General features: G+C 35.8%; 1 protein-coding gene across 1 annotated transcript in view; it reads right to left on the bottom strand.

Annotated features, from left to right (window-relative positions):
- MAN1A2 (mannosidase alpha class 1A member 2) overlaps positions 1 to 24,085 on the bottom strand; it is a gene marked incomplete at both ends in the record, with an annotated part of 166,644 nt that overhangs the window by 78,682 nt on the left and 63,877 nt on the right. Inside the window, one exon of the mRNA XM_080693211.1 lies at positions 22,178 to 22,258. Coding sequence (XP_080549337.1) covers positions 22,178 to 22,258 — 81 coding nt within the window. The remainder of the gene's footprint in view (positions 1 to 22,177; positions 22,259 to 24,085) is intronic.

Below are 24,085 nucleotides of genomic sequence, written 5' to 3'. Positions count from 1 at the left end.
CATGTAGAGACCCTTGTTGTATCTTTAGTCCTCTAAACAATGTAGTGAGTGTAACAATTATTTTCATAACATTTATTCTGTATTCGGTATTATTAGTAATCTAGAGATAACAAAGTATATAGAAGGATGTTACAGGTTATATGCAAACATTATGTCTTTAATTTTTACTGGTGCATTGCAGTCATACATCTTAATGGAATACAAGATGGTAGAGACATCTATGGTATACATGCACACATCACCCAATTGGCTCTTACCCAATTCCCATCTCATTCCCTCCGCCTCATGTTTGGCTTCGTGACTGACTTTGCTATGTTTCTTAATGTACCTCATGTACATTAGAGGATTTCCCTCTTTCCCCTCCCATCCCCTCAGTTAGGTCGCCTTATTTGCTCATTTATAGTTTCTCCTTCATCTAGGGTTCCTCCTATGACCCGTTTTCTCCCTAGCTTCCACATATTAGGGAGAATATCTGATTTCTTATTTTTTGTGACTAATTTCATTTAGCATAATGTTCTCTAGTTCCATTCATTTCCTTGTAAATGACGTGATTTTGTTCTTTTTTATGGCTGAGTGAAATTCCACTGGGTACATATCTCATAATAACTAACGGTCTGTTCAGAATTTTTGCTAATAAGTTATACTGGTCTGCAATTTTCTCTTTCATACTGTTTCATGCTATGATATTAGTGATATGCTAGCCTAAGAAGAGTTGGGATGTGTTCTCTATCCCTCTGATTACTTAATTTATGATAAACTTTTTTGCTTATCTGATAGAATTAACAAAACCATTTACTTCAGAATTAATTTTGCAAAAGTTATTTATGAATTTAAATGACACCACATATGGAAGCTATTCATACTTTTTTTTCTTAAGTCAAGTCACTTTTTGGGGGGTTGGTATTGGGGATGGAACCCAGGGGCATTCTACCTCTGAGCTACACCCCCAGCCCTATTTTTTATTCTTTATTTTAAAACAGGGTCTCACTGAGTTGCAAAGGGCCTCACTAAGCAGGTGAGGCTAGCTGAGAATTGCAATCCTCCTGTCTCATTCACACAAATGCTAGAATTACAAGCCTCACCACTCCCAGTTTCTAATTTAATTCTATTGTAGTCAAAGAAGATTTTTCTGGATAATTCTTAAATTGACTGGAACTTCTTTTATGGTCCAAGATACAGTTTATCCTGATAAATATATCATGTTCACTTGAAAAGACTGAGTTCTATGTATTTATAGGATGCTCTATTCATTAACTAATAAGAGTATTCAATAAATAGTTCATTTAAGATAATGAAATTCACTTAAGACAGAGTCATTTAGTCATTTAAGACTTCTACAGCATTTCTAACTTTCTATTAGTTCTATCAACTTACTGAGAGAAACATTGAAAGATCCAACAATCTTTGTGTAATTTATTTTTTGTTCTAGGGATTGACCCTAGAGGCATTCTACCTCTCAGCTATATCCCAGGCCTTTTTTGTTTTTATTCTGACAAAGGGTTTCATTAAGCTGCTAAGGAGCTCGCTAAATTGCCGGGGCTGGCCTCAAACCTGCAATCCTCCTGTCTCTACCTCTCATTATAAGTATGTGCCACAACCCCAGACTTGTAATTGCCTTTTTAATTCAAGAATTAAAGAGATCTCCTTTAAATTCTGCATGCACGCGTGCATGTGTGTGTGTTTATGTGTGTGTTTTAGACTAGAGATTGAATCCAGGGGCATTCTGCCTCTGAGCTACAACCCCAGCCCTATTTATTTTTGTTTTGAAACATGGTCTCACTACGTTAATGAGAATCTCACTACCTACTGAGGCTGTCCTGAAAGCTTTGATCTGCCTGTTTCAGCCTCCAAGTAATGGGATTATAGGTGTGCACCACTATACCTGGCTTAAATTTTGACCATTTTTGGTTCGTGCATTTCAAATCTATCAGGCACCTAAACACTGTTGTTGTTGTTGTTGTTGTTGTTGTTGTTGTTGTTGTTGTTGTTTTATTATTACTACTACTACTATTATTATTATTATTATTATTATTATTATTATTATTTGTGTGTGTGTGTAGTACTAGGATTCCTGGAAACCCTTCTACCTCCAGGCTACACTCCCAGACCTATTTTTTATATTTTTTATTTGGAAACAGGGTCTCCTAAGCCAGAAAGGCTGGCTTTGAACCTGCGCGATCCTCCTGTCTCCGACTCCCAAGCACGGAGATTATAAGCATGCGGCACCACACCCGGCTGTTATTTGTTTTAATGATATGATTACATCTTCCTAATGAACTAATTATTGTAAAATCTCTCTCATCTCTCCTAGTATTTTTTATCTTGAAATCTACTTTGGTATTAATGCAGACATTCCAACCTTTCTGTTCTATTTGTATCTTCTATATCTTTTTTCCAACATTTACCTTCAACCTCTCTGTATAAAGTGTCTCTTATGGATAGTACATAGTTGTTTGCTTTTATACTCATTTGACTACTTTCCCTTTCATTTTTAAAAGTTATTATTATTATTATTATTATTATTATTATTGTTGTTGTTGTTGTTGTTGTGTGTGGGTGCTAGGGATTCAACTCAGTGACTTACACATGCTACATACCACCAAGTGACACTCCCAGCTCTATTTTTTAACTTTTTTTTGTCATATCCATTTTTCTTTTTGGTCCCTATTCCTTCCTATCTGCCTTTAAACACATTTTAATGAATGTTTTCTATAGTTACAACTTATTTATTGGTAATAGGGCTATACATGTTTGCATTATTTTCTCTAGTGTTTGTTCTAGGGATTAAATATAAGTCCTTAACTTGTAAGCATAATACTGTACAACTTTCTTATAAAATGCAAAATATCTTACAACTATTTAGGTCCCCATTCCTCCCTCTTTTATTTCATAGCTGCCATATATTACATGAATATGTTATAATCCCATAAAACACTACTGTTTTGCTTTAAACAAATACATAATTTTAAATAAAGGTAAAAAATAATGTTACAAATCTATAATTTTAAAGAGATTAAAAGAAAAATAATCTCTATGGTGTCTAATATGTACACAGCCATCAAATAGCCAACGTAGTTCTCAGAAACAAAAACAATGCAGGAGGGATCATAATACCTGACTTTAAAGTATATTACAAAGCCACCATAATAAAAACAGCATGGTAATGACATAAAAATAGACATAGAGCAATGGAGCAGAACAGAAGACCAAGAAACAAATCCACACACTTACAGCTAATTGATGTTTGACAAGGAGCCAAAAACATACAATGGAAAAAAGATAGCCTGTTCAACAAATGGTGTTGGCAAAACTGGTTAACCATATGCAGAAAAATGGAAATAAACCCCCACTTTCTCTTCTGCACAAAAGCCAATTCAAGATGGATCAAAGACTTGGAAATCAGACCAGAGACCTTGAGGCTCCTTGAAGTGGGCATAGGTCTAACACTTCAGCACATAGGCACAGGCAAAAACAAGACCCCAAAAGCACAAGAAACTAAAAGGCAGATCAATACCTGGGACTGCATTAAACTAAAGAGCCTCTGTACAACAAAGGAAACTATCAAGAACCTCAACTGGGAGATTTTTGCCACCTATTTTCCAATAGAGGACTAATATCTAAAATATACAGAGAATTTGAAATATACAAAAAACTAAAAAACTCACCACTAAGAAAACAAATAACCCAATCAAAAAATGGCAAGTGAACTAGAGAACTAGACACTTCATGAAAGAAGAAATTCAAATGGTCAATAAACGTATGAAAAATGCTCAACATCATTAGCAATCAGAGATGAAAATCAAAACTACTCTGAGATTTCACCTAACTCCAACTAGAATGGCAATCATTCAAAACACAACAAATGCTGGTAAGAATGTGGAGAAGTGGGAACTCTAATACATTGTTGGTGGGATTACAAATTAGTGTAACCACTTTGGAAAACAGTATGTTATATCCTATTTAATCATTTTTTTGTTGTTGTTGTTTCATGAGGCACTTAGTAAAACTCAAAATCCAACTGTCTCCGTCTAGCAAGCAATGAATGGGCCTTCATTTCCTTTATTGATGCTTGGTGTTTGTCTCACACATAAGTTCAGGGATTAGCCAAAGAAATGGGTGAAGCTGTATGCAGCATTTTGGGTTTCTCTAAATCATCCTCCTGTCCTATATTTTACTCCTAAGTTTCATAGTAGCTATAAACTCTTTCTATGAATTCATCAAATTAGTAAACATGACCACAGCTATCAACTGTGAATTAGTATCGTGACTTTAAACATGTATGAATGTGTACAAATGTATATATAACCTCACACATTTAGTAGGAAAATGTTTTGTTTTGTTTTGTTGGTACAGGACATGGAACCCAGGGGCATTCTACCTCCGAGCCCCACCCCCTGCCCTATTTTTTATTCTTTATTTTGAAACAGGGTCTCACTGAATTGCAAAGGGCCTCACTAAGTAGCTAAGACTCCTGTCTCAGACTCCCAAATGTTGGGATTACAAGCGTGCGCCACCACATCCAGCTCAGTAATGTTAGAGAATGTATTTTAAAACATTTAATATGTCAGCAAAGGTTAATAGGCTGTTTTGCTCAATTACCAACACATCTAAGGAAAAATGAAGAGGCTAAATTTTCAAGGGAAAAAGCAAAAATTTCTAGATGAAATGAGGCTTCCCAAACATTGACAGAATTAATGACATAAGAACAATAATTCCTGATATTAAGAACTGAAAACTTAGCACTCTAAAATTTATTTTTCTTTTTTGCAACTTAGAGGACTTTAAAGAAGCTACCATAGCGGCATGGTGGCGCACACTTGTAATCCCAGCATTCAGGAGGCTGAGACCAGAGGATGGAGTATGATGGTTCACAGACAAATTCAGCTACTTAGTGAGGCCTTTCACAACTCAGACCCTGTTTCAAAATAAAGAATAAAAAAAAGGGCAGGGGATGTAGCCCAGAGGCCGAATGCTCCTGGGTTACATCCTCAGATCCGCAAAACAAACAAACAAACAACCCTAAAGCTATTGGATCTATCCTATCTATCCCATTTGTCTTGGAAAATATCCTCAAGTTTATTCGGAAATTATCTTACCTATAGGCAACAGAGTACATTTGTGTTTTAGTAAAGAAAGATTTTATTGTTGTTGCATCTTTTATTTTGTTTTTATTATCTGTGATTACGTATTAAATGCCACAAAATAATTCCTCTATTTTACCTGACATATTTCAGGTGCTGTTATCCACATAAATTATGTTATCTTACCCATGAAGAGATGCCACATTGATAACTATTAAAAAAATGAAAAGAGACAATCTTATTAAAGAAATGCCACATATTTGAAGCTAGCATCAAGTAAACATAATAAATCACCAAGATTTACTTATAAATATTTAATATAAATTGTCTTTTTCTGGAAAAATAAAATGATAATGCTTCACATTTATGATACTAATAAATCAACAAGAGAGAAGAACACGCTGTTAGAATCATATAGCCTTTATTTGATTCCCTATTCCAGAAAACAGAATGTATGTAAAGTAATCTTTATTTCAGTTATATATTTCCTGATTTACTAGAAAGGTATTTTGTTGTTCCATAAACTATAGTTAATTTTCTAGCTCATATGAAATATAAAAATTATTTCCTATTCAGTATCAGAATAATGTGATAGTCTTAATTATTTTTCTTTATTTTATTTATTTTTTTAGAACATTGCTGGGTTCTCAGAAATAGGTTTGGATCAAAGCTTTCAGTATATTTTCTTTTTTAGTAGACTGTATCCTAAGAAATTAATTTGTTATGTTTTAAATATATGTAAAGAGATTCTTTATCCTTACAAAGGTAGAATATTTACCACATGGAAAAAGCCAGAGGAAGAAAAGTAATGCAATACCCACTCGGTCAAGCACTATGTCTGGAACATCCACATAAATTTAATCCTCACATAACCCTGAAGGGAACTTTCTCACATTTTCATAGATAAGAAACTTAAGATGAAGAGTTTGCTGAATGCCACTGTGGGGACAGGTAAAGAGCAGGGCATCAAGACCTCAAATTACAAAGCAAGTGCTTCCCTCCACTTCAAGTGTTTCTCCATAAAGTCTCAGGCTTACAAAATTGCACAAATGGAAATACTATCATACATTTTTTTCAGCATTTTAGTTTTACCCATGACAACAACAACCAAATTTCAACATTTTGTATCAACCTTCAGACAGGGATCCTAATATGAAACAATCAAGGCTGAAGCCTCCCTTTCATAAACTATTACAGATTAACTTTTGATTTACCTAGCTATTGTTATGAAAATTAATCAACTACACAAAGGAATGTATGATTCCAGATAAGCACAATACTTATAATTGGCTCTCCTTTCTCAAGGATGTATTATCATCTCAAACCTACAAGAAAAATCTGAAATTGAAGGCATTAAAATAGATGTGTATTCTTCCTCCAGCCATTTTCACTCCAGAAGCTCCTGAAGTCAGGGGCCTATGCCCAAGGCGGTATGCCTACGGAGGCATCCTCCACGCTCGGAAAGAGACTGGGAGCAGCACAGGAAGGTGAGGCCCACCAAGAACTCCCCGAGGAACCCGTGTGAGGAGGACACACACTAAATGAAGCGGTAGCCTTAATCAGCTCAGGAAAGTGGCTTTCCATAGCAGGGCCAAGTAAGTAGGTAAACACATCTAGGAACAATAGGAGGCAGGCTATGAAAAAAGAAATAAGAAAAGGCAGACAGCTAGAATGAGCCTTATGGTTTGGGGTTGGAAGTACAGCTCCTGGTGCAAACTCATCAAGTTCAATACGTACAGAGTGAAGCAGAGAAGCATATGTATATAAAGGCTAGGAAGCATGGAATAATAAGTAATAGTCTATGGCTAAGAGACGAGTAAGAGATGCTCTCGGATGCACATACATACGGAGAATGCCGTAAGTGGGTAGTAGAGCAGGAATATTAAAATGGTCCCCACAAATCAGGTCCACTCTAATTATAAGGTAATATTAGTAGAATCTGAAACCAGAGGTATACTGAAGGTCCACTTGGCAATGACAAAATGACACTTATATCAATAGCAAAGGCATAAATAAATATTAATCTCAGCACTCAAAGAAAAAATTATAAAATATATAGAAAAGCCAAAAAAAAAAAAAACTGTCCACTGTTTTTTGTTTTTTTTTTAGTGACAAAACCTGACTCAGAAAGGTTGGAACTATCAGAAAACTAAAAACAAATAGAATAAAAATGCTGGCCTACTAGATAAGACAGAAAACATGCATAAAGATATGAGAAATTTGAGCAAAGAAATGGAAACTTTAACAGTCAAATGAAATGTTAGAAATTAAAATAAGATAAAACATGGTAACAGATGAAGAATGACTTCAACAGGCTCACAATTAAACTAAACTCAGTTAAGGGGGATCACTGAACTTGAGATTTGGTCTATACAAATTGCCCAAACTGAAATACATGGGGATGAGGGGAAAAGCATATAAGAATCAGAAATTATTGCTGGGCATAGTGGCATATACCAGTAATCCCAGTACTTGGGAAGCTGAGACAGGAGGATCACAGGTTTGAGGCCAGCCTCAGAACAATTTAGCAAGACCCTCAGCAACTTAGTGAGACCCTGTTTCAAAATAAAAAGGGCTAGGGGTAGTTACCATGTCTTCCTAACAAGTAAAAAGCTAAACATACTGAACAAGCAATAACTCTTTTTTAATATGTAATAGAAGTCATTCAAAGGTCAAATCGCTATCCCAAAAACTGTAGAGAAAGACTATAAAATATAAAGAATCAGAACCTACTGGAGTAGAAACCCACTAAACTAAACCATTGCCAAGAACTAGTACCTAGGCGGGGAAGCCTGAACTCTAACTGGTGAGCTGTGGAGGTCCATGTGGACAATGTGGAGAGTCACAACTGCAGGCCCCGTGCTTCTGTTAACTGTACCTCTTAGAGCTCTACCTCCTTCTCATAGTGAATGTTAAGATAAGTCTTGTGTCTTGTGGTCCACAATGTACCTCTTAGTAGTATCCATATAGGAGAGGCAAAAACTGATAACACTCCAAGAGGAAACAGAGAAATCTCCGACCACACTTAGAAGCTTTCATACTCCTCTATCATTAATAGATCCAGCAAGCAGAAAATCAGTAAGAGCACAGCCGAACGTAACAGCACCATTAATCAACTGAAAAGAGAAGACAGCTATAAACTACTTCATCAAAAAATGGCAGAATATACATTTTTCTCAAGTTTATATAATTCACCAAGACAGATTACATTATGGACCACAAGACACATCTCAAACAAATTTAAAATAATAGAAATCATATAATGTCTGCTCTCAGACCACAAAGGTATTAAACTAATCAATGACTGAAAGCTGAAAAAAATCACAAAATACTTAAGAGATTAAATAACATACTTCTAAATAACATATATGTTAAAAAAGAAATGTCTAGAAAAATTAAAAGTACTCTAAATGATGAAAATAAAAACATATCAAAATTTAAGGAGGCAGAAAAAGCAATGCTTAGACAGAAAGGAACAGGCTGAGAAGATCTAAAAATCAAGCATCTAAGGCTCAACCTTAAAAAAATAGAACAATAAGATCAAATAAAGCCCAAACTAAGCAGAAGAAAGAATAAAAATTCAAGCAGAAGTCAATGGTATGGACGAGTAAAAAGACTCTCCACTCCAAGAAGGACCCTCATTGCCCATTTCCAGCAGGAGGCAACTTGGAGCCATAATCGCCCACTTTCATCAACTTATGTTATTTAAAACTAAACTCATCATAAAACTGTAGGTGTAAATTTCCATAGAAACGAAAGGCAAATATTCACAGTGGGGAAAATGTAATGGGTTTATTTCATGGATTGGTTATGAGCTTGCAGCTCAACTAGCAGGGGGCTTATTTTTAAACTATATTTTTAAATTTTCCTTTTTCCCTCCTTTTTTCTTCCTTTCTTAACAAGGAGGGGAGAAATAACTGATATTTCAGTAACAATTCTTTAAAAAGACTGCTAAAATTGATGTATCTTTAGGTGGGCAAGAAAAAAAAGAGGTAGGACACAATTATTAATGGAAAGAAATGTGTTCTCCCTAATATGCAGAAGCTAGAGAGAAAATGGGTCATAGGAGAAACTCTAGATGAAGGAGAAACTGTAGATGAGCAAATAAGGAGGCCTAATTGAAGGGGATGAGAAGGGGAAAGAGGGAAATTCCCTAATGTAGATGATGTACATTCACAAGCATATCAAAGTCAATCACTAAGCCAAACATGAGATGGAAGGAAGAGAGAGAGAATGGGGAAAGAATTTTGGAAGGGCCAAATGAGCGATGTGTGCATGTATGCCTCTACCATCTTGTACTCCATTAAGGTGTAGGCTATAATGCACCTATAAAAAGAAAAAAACAAAGAAATGAAAGAGGAAACATCATTATAGATCCCATGGACATTAAAAGGATAATAAAGAAATATTATTAACTGTATGCATATAAATTTTATAATTATATAGATGAAATAAAGCTGATTCTACAAAATCTAAAAAAATTAATATAAGCAAAAATACAAAATCTAAATAGGTCTATGTCCTAGTAATGTCAAGCTGCTATAACAAAATATCTGACAGTGAGTACTTTATAAATAAAAAATATCTTATAGTTCTAGATCCTGAGAAGTCTAAAATCAAGTAAATTTGATGTCTAGTGAAGACTTGCTCTCTTGTCTTATAAATAACTCTCTAACTGAATCTTCACATAATAAAAGAAATAAAATTGTATCTTCAAATGACAAAATAAAAGGAAGAGAATGCACTTGCTCTCTGAACTCTTTGTTAAGAGCACTAATCTCATCCATGAAGACAAATCCACCATTACCTAACCATTTCCCAAGAGTCACTTCGAAATACCATCATCTCAAAAATTAAGTTCCAATATGTGAAACTGGCAAGATACCAGGACATAGGATCCTATATCTATTAAAGAGATTATATCAATATTTAAAATCAGAAGACACCAAGACCAGAAAGTTTCACTGGTCAATTCTACCAAACACTTAAGGGATAAATTATGCCAATTTTCTACAATCTCTTTCAAAAGACAGAAGCAGATAAAATACTTCCTAACTCATTCTAGGAGGCTACTATAACCTTAATATCAAGACCGGATAAAAATGTTACAAAAAAAGAAAACTACAGTGTAGTATCTCTTATGAACATATATATAAAAATCCTCAACGAAATAGCAAATCAAATCTAACAATGTATTCAAAGAATAAAACATCACAATCAAGTAAAATCTATCCTAGTTTTACAAGGATAGTTTCTTCAAAAATTTAAAAAATAAAGAAAAAATATTGCATGAATGTATAAATAGATGAAGAAAAGACATTTGACAAAATCCAATACCCATAATGGTAAAAATTTGGCAAACTAAAAATAGAGGAGAACTTCCTCAACCTAATAAGTAATATCTACAAAAATACTATACAATCAAATCACTCTTAATGGTGAGAACCTAGAACCTTTCTCAGTAAGGTTAGGAATGAGGCAAGGATGTTCCCTCTAACCACTCCTTTTCAACATTACACTAAATGCCCCAAGTAATAAAATAAAACATTTATTTCCTTGTCTAGAAAATAAAAGGCACTGAGTTTGAGAATAAATAAAACTACCTATCTTCAAAGACGATGTGATAAGGTGGGAGTGGTGGCACATACTCTCGGTACTTATGAGGTTGAGTTAGGAGGATCATGGATTTGCAGCCAGCCTCAGCTACTTACAAAGCCTTCCACAACTTAGTGAGACCCTGTTTCAAAATAAAGAATAAAAAGTAGGGCTGGAGGTGTAGCTCAGAGGTAGAATGCTCCTAGATTCGATTCCCAGTACCACAAAAAAACAAACAAACAAAAAAGATGTGGTCATTCTGAATGAACTAACATAAGTCACTGGGACTGATAAGCAAGTGTAGCAGGGACATAGAATGCAAGGAAAATATACAAAAAACCCAATTGATTTCTATATACCATTAATAAGAGTGCAATATGAAACTAAATACACAGTAACATTTATTTTAGCAATCTCACAAATGAAATATTTAGGTAGAAATTTAACAAAATATGTATAAGATTTATATGAAAAAACCACAAAATCAATAAAAATATTTAAAAAAGAACTAAATAGATATCTTTGGTCTATAAATTCAATGCAATTCCAATCAAAATACCAAAAAGTTAGTTTGCAGAAATCAACAAACTCATTTAAAAGCTCATATGAAGGCTGTGCAGTACACCCAAAATTCAAGTACTTAGGGGACTGAATCAGGTTTGAGAAGGAGACTCAAGGCCAGCACATGGAAATTTAATAGGACTTGATTTAAAAAAAAAAAGTGGTGACTGTGGCTGAAAGGCAGAAAGTACCTGGGTTCAATACCCAGTATTACACAAACAAAATATGTTTATATGGAGCCAGGCATACCAGCACATGCTTGTAATCCCAACAACTTGGGAAACTAAGGGAAGAGGACCACAAATTTTAAGGTCAGCCTAGACAGTTTAATGTCACAAAATAAAATGGGTTGTGAATGTAGCTCAATGGTAAAGCACTTGCCTGGTATTTATGAAGTCCTGGGTTCAATTCCCAGTATCACAAAGAGATATATAAAAAAATATATACAGAGGCAAAAATACTCAAAGTGGCTAAAGAATCCAGAATTAGACACATATAAATATAGTCAGCTGATCCCTGACAAAAGACAACTCAATGGAAAAAGTACTTTTTTTTTTCAACAAATGATGGTGGTATAACTGAAAATCCACGTACAAAAAAAGGGGAAATATACATAGAAATTATAACCTTCACAAAAACTAACTCTTAATGTATTACAGACCAGCATTTTGAATTTTTCAAATAGGTGTGCAGTGCGGTTTTCTTGTTGTTGTAGTTTGCATTTTCACGATGACCTGTGATATGGAACATCTTTTCATGTTTGCTGCTGAGGATGCAGCACATCAGGAACTCTCATGCACTTAGTTGAAACGCAAAGCGGGACAACCACGGTGCGGGGCAGACTGGCAATTTCTCACAAAAGGAATCATTTTCTGACCGGCGACTGAGCTCCTTGGTATTTAGCTACCCACACAGCAAGGACAGAATCTACACACACGTTTACAGCAGCTTTACTTATAATTGCCAAGACTTAGAAGCAACCAAGACGCTTTTTAGTAGGTGAATGTTTAGTAACCTGGGGCATATCCAGAAAATGAAATATAATTCAATGCTAAAAAAAAAAGTTATCATGCCTAAAAATAGAGAAAACTTATATGCATACCGCTAAATAAAAGAAGTCACTCTGAAAGACTACATGCTATTTGATTCCAAATGATATTCTGAAAAAGATAAAGTATTGAGACAGTAAAGACATCAGTCGCCACTAGGGTGGGGAGAGAGAGGTGAATAGAAAGTTCCCTAAGCCAACTACTCAGTATATTACAATTAATAGAAAGCATCATGAATCTGTCCAAACTCAAATTGTACAACACCAAGAGTGAACTGTAATGTAAACTATAGATGAGTATGTGTCAATTTAGATTCATCAATTTGAACAAATATACATCTCTGAAAGGACAGTAGTAAGGAGAAAGCTATGCATGTAGGCAGGAAGGGGGTATATGAAAATCTTTGCACCTTCCTCTCAACTATGCTAACTATGCTGTGAACCTAAAACTACTTTAAAATATAAATCTTTAAAAAGTAAGCAATGGATGAGACTAAGAAAAAGAACAGTGAGCACAAGAGCTGTAAGTCAATATCAAATAGCCTAGTGTATGTGCAATTGAAATCTCAAAAGAAGAGAGGGAAGGGGAAGGAGGCCAGAAAAAAAAATTAAAGATAAAGACTGAGAAGTTAAAAGTATTTAAAACTATCAACCACAGATCGAAGAAGCTCAGAGAACATCAATCAAGTTAAAGAACTCCTACCTTACCTGAAAAAAGAAAAAGTAAAATCACTCAGATTCTTAACACAAAATAAAATGAAAAGAAAATCTTAATGGTGGCCAAAAGGGAAAAAACACATATAACTTATAGAAAAAACAAAAATAAAGGCAGAATTCTCTCATTAACTATATAAGATAATGCAACATCATCTTTAAAATATTGAAAGACTATTAAATTTTAAACACAAAGAATTTTTTTGAATTGAAGAAATAAAGACTTTCAAACTAACAAAAACCTGAAATAATTCACTAACAGCAAACCAACACATTTTTAAAATGTTAAAAGGAAGCTTTTAGTCATTTATTTATTTATTTATTTATTTATTTATTTAATTTATTTATTCATGGCACTGAGGGTAGAACCCAGGGGCTTTTCTACCTCCAGACTATATTCCTAAACCTATTTTATATTTTATTTGAAAACAGGGTCTCACTAAGTTGCTGAGAGCCTCACTAAGTGGCTGAGGCTGGCTTCGAACCTGTGGGATCCTCCTGTCTCAGCCTCCCAAGTTCTGGGATTAAAAGCGTGCTCCACCATGCCTGGCTAAAAGGAAGCTTTTTACACAAAGGAATAAAATACCTGGATCTGCACAAAGAAACAGAGACCCCAAAAAACTGACTGAAATTAAGATAAATAAAAGGCTTTTTAATAATTTTAATAGCTCTACATAATTGACCACCTAAAGTAAAAATAGCAGCAATAGCCAGGTGTGGTGGCGCACGCTTGTAATCCCCGCGCTTGGGAGGCGGAGACAGGAAGATCGCGCAGGTTCGAAGCCAGCATCACTCGCTTAAGAGACCCTGTTTCCAAATAAAAATATAAAATAGGTCTGGGAGTGTAGTCCAGATTAGAAGGGTTTCCAGGAACCCCAGTACCACCAAAAAAAAAAAAAAAGCAGCAATATGTTATAGACATGAAGCATAAAACAGAAAAGCATAATAACAAAATAGAAAAAAAAAGAAATGGGAGAGTACTATAATTTTCTAAAAACAAGAACTATAAAACTCAAGAAGAAAAACTGGCTACATGATGCTAAAGGTGTGAACATGATGGAGATGCTTACTTTGGAACTATCACTGTGTGCTCCCAGGTTCTCGTCTACCAAGAACTGTGAGAACACTGATCCCAAAGTCACGGAGCAGAAGACAAAGGCCTCTGAGAACATTTTCAGTGAGACGCACTGAACTCACACTGAAGTCGCAGACACACCCGAAAGCAGTACTGGTCTGTACGTCTGTGTCTGGCAGTTCCTATGAAAATGAGATAATGTTTATGGTCTTCCTGAACTGCCATTTCAACTCACTGAGTCAGATGCTGAGGGAGGAATGCAGACAGGCCAGCTATGCTGCAGAACACAAAGGGGCTCTTCCTAGCTGTGTGTAAAATAAAACACAGACAGACAGGTGATCCTACAGAACAATGCCTGCATATGGCACACAAGGAGACATTCGGGGATGAAAATGGAGCCATACAACACTTAATGAAGTTCGGGTGCTGCAGTCCACCAAAGAACTGAAGCAGTCACTCCTTCAGTGAGGACCCCACTGTTCTTGGCTCCTTGCCTCACCTACAAAACCCACATCTGCCTTGACTTCTCATCCAGTTCCCAACAGATGCTCACAGGGATCCTCAAAGCTCCATCACAGCTGTGCTGCCCACCCTCCACCCCCAAACACCACCAAATGCTCTGCATTCCTTTTCCTATCCCTGGACACAGGACAAGGCACCTTCTTCCTTTACGACTGGATTATGCTCCCATGCTCTCCTAATCCCATAGTTTTCCTCTCAACTTCCTTATCCTCAGCCATAAACACACTTGAGGTTAAAGCAGGAAAAAGAATGTTGAGATTTTTGTACTGAGAATTGAGTCCAGGACATTATACCTCCAAGCTACATCCCTATCCCTTTGTATTTTTTTTTTTTTATGAAAAGGGGTCTCACTATAGTTACTAAGGGTCTAAGTTGCTGAGGCTAACTGCGATCCTCGTGTCTAAGCCTGAGCACTAGAATTGCAGGCATGAACCACCATTACTGGCATGAGAATTCTTTTCTACCGAATGAGTGGAGATTGGGAGGAGAGAGATGTGCCCAAAGTCAGTTGCAGACCCACTTAGTAGCCTCAGCATTTTCTCCCATTCTTTCTTACTACTCTGGCCTTCACCTTAGAAGAGAGACTTGGAACAGTTCATAAGGAGGGGCCAGAGTAAAAGAAAGAATGATTTAAGTTTTACTGGGCAGGGCTTATATTTTAATCACAACTTCATTTTATACCTTGGGATATAGTTCCAAAGGTGCTGTGGTCTGCAATGATGTTATATGAATATAAGAACATGTTACTATGAAACTCACAATCATGTATGGAGAGGTAGAGGAGGAAAGAGGGAGGTGTGGGGGAAAAACAGACCAAAAATTGTTATGTACATATATATCACCATGCATCTCACTATCATGTGCAATTACAATGCACCCATAAGAAACAATTCCAAAAAAAGTGCTGTGGACTCTGAGTAATCATCATGGGAATATTAATCTTTCGATCTGTTACTTTAACTCTCCACCTTTATTACTCACAGGATCTTTCTTTGCCTGATTTGTCCTCTCTGAGCCCTAGAGCAAAATCAGGCTGTGGAACTAGAATTCCATTCCAGTCTTGGGAGGAAGAATTTATATGGTCATAAGTGGGGAAAAGGTAGAATTTATGACTTGGGCCTCTACATTCTCTCAGCCCTCCAAGCTATTCCACGGGTGTTTCATTACTCTACGTTGGAATTACAGTTGCTTAACCCTATCCTCTCTCTGCCTCAGCCTTCTATGCAAGCAGTGAGTCTGAACTCGCCCCTCCCTGGGTCACAGAGACATGACTTTTTCCATAAAGCCTTTGGGCTGGGTTTTCCCCTGGAAATAAAGAATGGAACACCTACTCTTGGGTCTCATCTTTCTACCTGACCCAAAATTTATTCCATCCAAAAATGTGTATAAAAACCTTCCAGATCTCCCCCACTAATTGGCACTTCTCCAATGATAAAATGGAGCATATAATTTAGGGGACATTTGAGGGGAAAACAAAGAATTTAAATCTAAAGAAGAATTTAAAGACATAATTTTAAAAATTTAAGGTGAGCTGGGCATGGTGGCACATGCTTGTAATCCCCATGCTTAGGAAGCAGAGACAGGAGGATCGTGCAGGTTTGAAGCCAGCCTAAGAGACCCTGTTTCCAAATTTAAAAAAAAAAAAAAAAAAAAAAATATATATATATATATATAAATGGGTCTGGGAGTGTAGCCTGGATTTAGAAGGGTTTCCAGGAACCCCAGTACCACCACAGGAAAAAAACAAACAAACAAACAAACTTAAGGTGGGGGATTCTCACGCTGCCTCACTGGAAAATTCTATCAAACTTTTTTTTTTTTTCTTCAGTACTGGGGATGGAACCCAGGGGCATTCTACCTCCAAGCTACACCCCAGCCCTCTTTTTAATTCTTAATTTTTGAAACAGAGTCTCACTGAGTTGCGAAGAGCCTCACTAAGTAAATGAGGCTGTCTGCGAACCACAATCCTCTGGTCTCCACCTCCCAAATGCTGGGATTACAAGCATGTGCCACCACGCCCGGCTCTATCAAACATTTAAGAAAAAAGAATAATAAAAGTTATACACTCACTTTTACAGAAGAAAAAAAAGAGCAAAGACTTGTCAAATCATTTTATAAGGACATCATACTCCTATGCAACACACACACAGATATTGAAAGATTACAGATATCCCACAGGTACATATATGCAAAAAGTTCTCAACAACATATTAAATAAAATCTCACATGTATACAAGTGGGGTGGGTAGCAGAACAGGACTTAAGGGGTTTGTTTGTATGACTTTGAACTTCTAAAATGTACAATTAAATGCACCAATAAAAGTACAAAAAATAAAATCCAAGCCAGGTGTGTACCACACACCCATATTCTTAGTACTTGGGAGGCTGAGACAGGAGAATCGCAAGTTTTAAAGAACCTAGTGAGATCCTATTTTCAAATAATAAATAAAATTGGGCTAGAAGTGTATATTGAAGGTAGATGCCTCTGAGTTCAATTCTCAGTACCACAAAAAATAAATAAATAAACAAACAATCCAGAAATATATAAAACATGATACACCATGACAAAGCAGTTTTATACCCAAAATGCAAGGCTGGTTTGATGCTCAAAAGCTAACCAACATAATTTACCATATCAACAGAATTTTTAAAAATCATACAATTACTATTTACCAACTTTTTTACAACATTCAACATCAATTTATGATTTAAAAAAATTCTCTCAGCCAGGCGTGGTGACGTACACTTGTAATCCCCGCATTTGGGAGGCAGAGACAGGAAGATCGCTCAGGTTCGAAGCCAGCCGCGCTGGTTTAAGAGACCCTGTTTCCAAATCAAAAAAGTATAAAAATAGGTCTGGGAGTGTAGCCCATGAGAGTGTAGCCGGAGGTAGAAGGGCTTTCAGGAACCCCAGTAACACCAAAAAAAAAAAAAAAAAAAAAAAAAATCTCAAGCTGGGCATGGTGGCACATGTTTATACTCCCAGTATTTGGGAGGATGAGACAGAAAAATTATAAATTCAAGGTCAGCTTCAGCTATTTAGTGAGGTCCTCCACAACTTAGTGAGATCTGGTTTCAAAATCCCGCTCTCACAAATTCCTATTCAACCGTGTAATAAAAGTCCTAGGCAATGCATTAAAGCAAGAAAAAGAACTGTATGTGAAACAATAAAGTGAATGTTATTTAATTGCCACAGTACACTTAAAACAGTAAAAATTTTGTGTGATGTACATTTACAATAATTTTTAAATGGTAGCATCAGAAAATTATCTAAAGAAAAAATATCCTCAAAGAGCAGAAAATGTAAGTCTTTACTAAAGACTATATTTTATGAATTGTAGTTACATATATTTGCAAAGAAGTGGAAACTGAAGTAAAAATACAGTACTATCAAAAATATAAAGAAGGTTAAATATCAAACAAAATATATAAAAGGTCTACATGCTAAAAACTAGAAATACTAATGAAGATAATTTTTAAAACTAAGTGAATAGAAAGATATACCATAATCAATAATCATGGATTAGAACACTCAATATTGTTAAGATATCAATACTCTCTAAAGTTTTAATTGCAATCAAAATCCCAATAGGATATTTTATAGAAATCAGCAAGCTAATTTTAATATTTATATATTAGGCTATCCAAAACAATTTCGACAAGAAGCAAAACTAGGAAGACTCATACAGCCTGATTTCAACTTTCCATAAAGAGTAATAATGAATACAATGTGGCAGCAGCAGAAGGAAATCTACACATACATAATGATCTAAGTTGTGGGTGGGATTCACTGGGGATTGAACCCGGAAGCATTCTACCTCTGAGCTAAACTCCAAGACCAATTTTATTTCTTATTTGGAAAAAGAGTCTCACTAAGTTACCAAGGGCCTCCCTAAGTTATAGAGGCTGGCTTCAAACCTGGGATTTTCCTGTCTCAGCCTCCCAATTACTGCAATTACAAGCCTGCACCACCATGCCCAGCTCATAATGATTTTTTTTTTCTTTGTGGTACTGGGGTTCCTGAAAGCCCTTCTACCTCCAGGCTATACTCTCAAACCTATTTTATACTTTTCTTTGGAAACAGGGTCTCTTAAGCCAGCACGGCTGGCTTCAAACCTGTGCGATCCTCCTGTCTCCACCTTCAAAGCGCAGGGTTTACAATCCTGCACCACCACGCCCAGCATAATGATTTAGTTTTAACAAAGGTACAAAGTCAGTTAAACAGTCTTTTCAACAAATAGCACTAAAACTTTTGGACATCGACATAGAAAGAATGAACTTGAAATCTCACAGCATAGAGAAAACTTAATTTAAAACATTATAAACTAGAGGGCCGGGATGTAGCTCAGTGGCAAAGTGCCTGCTTTGCAGGTGTGGCGCTCTGGGTGCAATCTCCGGTTCCAAAAAAGACCAAAAAAAAAAAAAAAAGAACCCCTTTAAAACATTATAAACTAAAAAGTAAAAGTAAAGGTAAACAAATACTTTTAGAAGAAAACACATGAGAAAACTCTGACCTTAGACGAGGCAAACATTACTTAAATATAATACCCAAATCATAAAACATGAAAGGTAAAACTAATAAGGTTTACTTCTTTAATGTGTAACAACTTCGGATCTTCAAAAGATACTGTTAAGTTGCTGAAAAGACAAGCCTCAGAAAGAAAGTGCTTACAAACACATAGGTGATAAAAGACCTATGTCTAGAATATATAATAAACTATACAAAATTCAATAGAAAAATCAAGGTTTTTAAACTGGCAAATGATTTGTAAAGGCAATTTACACAAAAAGATATATGGATGACAAACACATAAAAAGATAGTCAACATCATTTGTCATAAGAAAAAGCAAAATAAAAACACAGTGAGATACTATAACACATCTTAAAATGGCTTAAAACAATCTAGAAACTCACAATACCATGGCAGTAAATGCTAGAAAAAGAGTGTGGCATTTTCTATGAAGTTAAATGTACATCTAATTTTGAACCAACAATCCTATTTCTACATAGTGACCCATGAGAAGTGAAGAGTTATTTTCCCTCACAACCTTATAAGTAAATGTTTGTAAGAGGTTTATTCATAATTTCCAAAATTGGAAACAAACCCACTGAAATGGATAAAATGTGTTATAGTTATATATACAATGGATATTATACAGCAGGAAAAAAATTAACTACCAATAACACGGAAAAATCTCAAATTCATATGCTAAGTCAAAGTCAGGTTTTCTAGATGCAGAGAAAGAAAACAGATCTGTAATTACCAAAGGCTGGAAGTAAGTGGCTGAGTAAAATTGGAAAGAATAATTTTCTAGGATAAATGATCTTTTTTGCACTAGTGGTTAAAAGACTGTAAAATCTCAGAACTGTATACTAAAATGGTTCAATTTTACTCTATGTAAATAACACCTGAATAAACCTTTTAAAATCCTATCGACTGATTTACTATAATTTTATTCATTTAAGGTACATCAGAGTTTCTCAAAAAATCATTTCCAAAATCACATTTAACAAAAAGTTCTTATGAGAAAAACAACATAGATACAACTAAATCCATGGGATCACCATGTATTAAAAACATCCTACGTGAGCCAGGCGTGGTGGCGCACGCTTGCAATCCCCGCGCTTGGGAGGCAGAGACAGGAGGATCACGCAGGTTCGAAGCCAGCCACACGCGCTGGCTTAGGAGACACTGTTTTCAAATAAAAATGTAAAAATAGTTCTGGGAGTGTAGCCTGGAGGTAGAAGGGCTTCCAGGAACCCCAGTACCACAAAAAAAAAAAAAAAAAAATCCTACGTGACTGATAAACACTAAAGTTTGACAACCTTTTCAACAGTATAAATCACTGTTTTCTATTTTATTACATCTAAACTGAAGCATTCTGACTACAGAAATAAAAACTGGAGGTATAGTCAAGTTACATAACAAAATATTATGCATTAAATATGTTACTTATATAATATTATAAATTAAATATCAGCGTCTTCAAACATGCTTCTTCTAAAAAATATTCTTTACACAGTAGTAAAGACATAAAAACTTAAACATGCCGGGTGTGGTGGCGCACGCTTGTAATCCCCGCGCTTGGGAGGCAGAGACAGGAGGATCGCGCAGGTTCGAAGCCAGCGGCGCTGGCGTAAGAGACCCTGTTTCAAAAATATAAAATAGGTCTGGGAGTGTAGCCCGGAGGAAGAAGGGCTTCCAGGAACCCCAGTACCACCAAAAAAAAAAAAAACTTAAACATAAGCATATAAAGTCATAAAATTTCAGAAAAAATATGGGAATTGTTATTTTATAACACATTGGAAGGCTGTTTAAAGGACAAAAATCTAGATACCATTCTGATGAAAAGACAATCTCTGAACAATGACTAAAGTTAATGACAAGCCAGCTGTGATGGCACATGCTTGAAATCCCAGTACTTGGGAGGCTGAGACAGGAGGACTGCAGGTTCACAACCAATCTCAGCTACTCAGAGAGGCCCTCCACAATTTAATGAAACCCTGTTTCAAAAATAAAGAATAGCCAGGCGTGGTGGCACATACTTCTAATCCCCGAGCTTGGGAGGCGGAGACAGGAGGATCCTGCAGGTTCAAAGCCAGCCCCACTGGCTTAAGAGACCCTGTTTCCAAATAAAAAAGTGTAAAAATAAGTCTGGGAGTGTAGCCCGGAGGTAGAAGTGTTTCCAGGAACCCCAGTACCACCAAAAAAACGAAGTAAGTAAGTAAGGGAGGGAGGGAGGAAGGAAGGAAGGATCTGGGAATGTAGCTTGGAAGTAGAATGCTCCTGGGTTCAACCTCCAGTACCGCAATAATAAATAATAAATAAAATAGCAAAAACAATGAAAAAACTAAAGACAACATAATAGAAATATATCTTTACAACATATTTATATAATCAAAGACAGATTTTTGTAAATTTAAAAAGAGCTCTTAAAAATCATTTAGACCAACAAACCAATTTAAAAATATGGGTAAGGCAGATTCTCAAAAAAAAACTAATTACAAATAGAATAGAAGTAAGCGTTTTCTTTCTCCCATTCTACAATCACAATCTCCGTTTCATTTTCCCATCACTGTGGGTCTCACATGTCTGTAAAACACTGTACCAAGACTTCCAGAAAAAAGAATTCATAGTTGCTGCATTTTAAAGTTATCATTAATGGCAACAAACTGCATTTAATTTCCAAACAAGAAGTTTTAGTAATTAATATTTGGTCTTAGGAGGATCTATATTAATTCTTACTGATTCTTTCCTTAACTTTCTTTCCATTGTTGTTTGGGACATGCAATTAACTACAATGGCAAAATCCTGGAGAAGTATCAACACTTGCAAGGACATATGATGTATATAAAGCTAGGATCTATGATAAAGTTTAAATGAGATTCCAAAAAACAGAAAAATCATCATTGAAAGAACAGTTCTACCTGCAGCAACAAATTCTTTCAGCAAACCTTACAACAGTTTAGCAATATACAAGTAGAAAAACAATATAATGTTGCAGAAGTCTTTGATTTCATTAAATCCCATTGATAATCCTCCCCCCAAAACAAACAATGCATTACTTAATTTCGCTCACCTCTTCTCCTGAAAGATAATATGCAGCAAGCAAGCCTCCAATAAATCGAATGTTCACTTCAAACACAGACACCTCTGAATTCTGTGAAAACATTGAAAATTTTCATATACTTAATGCTTTATAGTTTCCAAACTATTTGCAATACTTCATTTCTTTCTCAGAGTCTAATAATGTTTTTTCCACTTACTGAATCCTCACATATTGTGCAACATCAATCTCATCGCCTATTCGTTAATATTGCTGAAGCTCCTATGATCGTGACCACTACCTCCAGCAGTTATGCTGAAACCAATGTGCCATTTCCGTGTAATTTACACAGTACTATAAAATTATCAAGATGTTTAAAAGCACAGACTACTGACCCTTCCACAACAAGGCCTCCACTTCCTGAATAATGGGTATTGAATTCTGGAACAGCACCCTCCCCTTCCAGTCTCTTCCCTTCTCTTCTAAACACTATAACATTTTTTATTTGTACTTCTCATGAAGTTTAAATATTTCCTAGTATATAAATTAATAAAATGTAGAAGGAGACATCAAAAATATGAACTGTGGACTGTTTAACTGATTACACTGATAAAACTGACTCCTCAGAGAAAAATTAATTTAGACACATATATTTATCAAAACAAAAAACAACATTAGAGATGCAAAACATAATAATAAGAAAATAGAAGAAAATATAATATATAAACTTCTTCAAGGAAGCACGTACTATGTTTTGGTTATAAATTGGTGACACACTTGAAATTTCCCTAAAATGCAAATATTTATAAGAACAAGCCGGGCATGGTGGTACACACTTGTAATCCCAGTAGTTGGGAGGCTGAGACAGGGCAACTTAGTGAGGCCCTCTGAAACTTAGTGAGGCCCTCTTTGAAAAATAAAAAATAGGGCCAGGGGTATAGCTCAGAAGTAGAATTCCTCTGGGCTCAATTCACAGTAAAAAAAAAAAAAAAAAAAAAGGAAAAGGAAAAAACTGAAGGAAATGTGGCACAAACATACCAATACTTATAACATATTCATATGTATATAGAGAGAGAGACAGACTGCATATGGTCAGACATGGTGGCCTCGCCTATAATTCCAAGTGCTTGGGAGGTTCAGACAGAAAGATTGCAGATTCATAGTCAGCCTCAACAACTTAATGATGCCCTCAACAACTTAGCAAGACTATGTTTCAAAATAAAAAAGGGCTGAGGGAAGCTCAGAGGCAGAATGTCCCCCACCCCAGGGTTCCATCCCCAGTACCAAAAAATAAAATATATTGTACTTTTTTCTTCTTTTTTTCTTTTTTGGGCTAAGGGACAAAACACAGAGGCATTCTACCTTCAAGATATACCCCAGCCTTATTTATTTCATTCTTTATTTTTGAAACAGAGCCTTGCTAAGTAGCTGAGGATGTCCTTGAACCCAGACCCTCCTGTCTCAGTCTCCCACATGCTGGGATTTCAAGCATGTGCCACCACACCCAGAAAAATATATTGTATTTAATTCAATTTAATACTGATAGAGACTTCCAGGAAGATGACGACATAGAAAAGTAGCGTTTACCAGTCCGGCTAAAACTCGATCTCCACTGCCACAAAATCAGCGCTTTTCATAGCCAGAAAACACTATTAACAGAGAAATAAAAACTATAAATACAAGGGACAGAGAAAAAGAAGACTAGAAGAACAACCAGAGACCAGAAAAGAAACCAGCCCGAATTACAGCAGTGGATGCTACGCCACCAGCGCCATCTTCCCTCACAGCACCAGGTCAGTAAAGATGCCTCAAAACTAAAGAACACCATAAATCAAATGGACCTGTTGGACACATATAGAATATTTCACCCAACTACAGTGGAGTTTACATTTTTCTCAGCTGCTCACAGAACCTTCTCCAAAATAGATCACATCCTGGGAC

The sequence above is a fragment of the Muscardinus avellanarius genome (genome assembly GCF_963383645.1).
Source record: "Muscardinus avellanarius genome assembly, chromosome: 3".
NCBI lineage: Eukaryota > Metazoa > Chordata > Mammalia > Rodentia > Gliridae > Muscardinus > Muscardinus avellanarius.
Note: the sequence above shows the minus strand (reverse complement) of the source record. Positions and strands in the feature narration are given on the sequence as shown.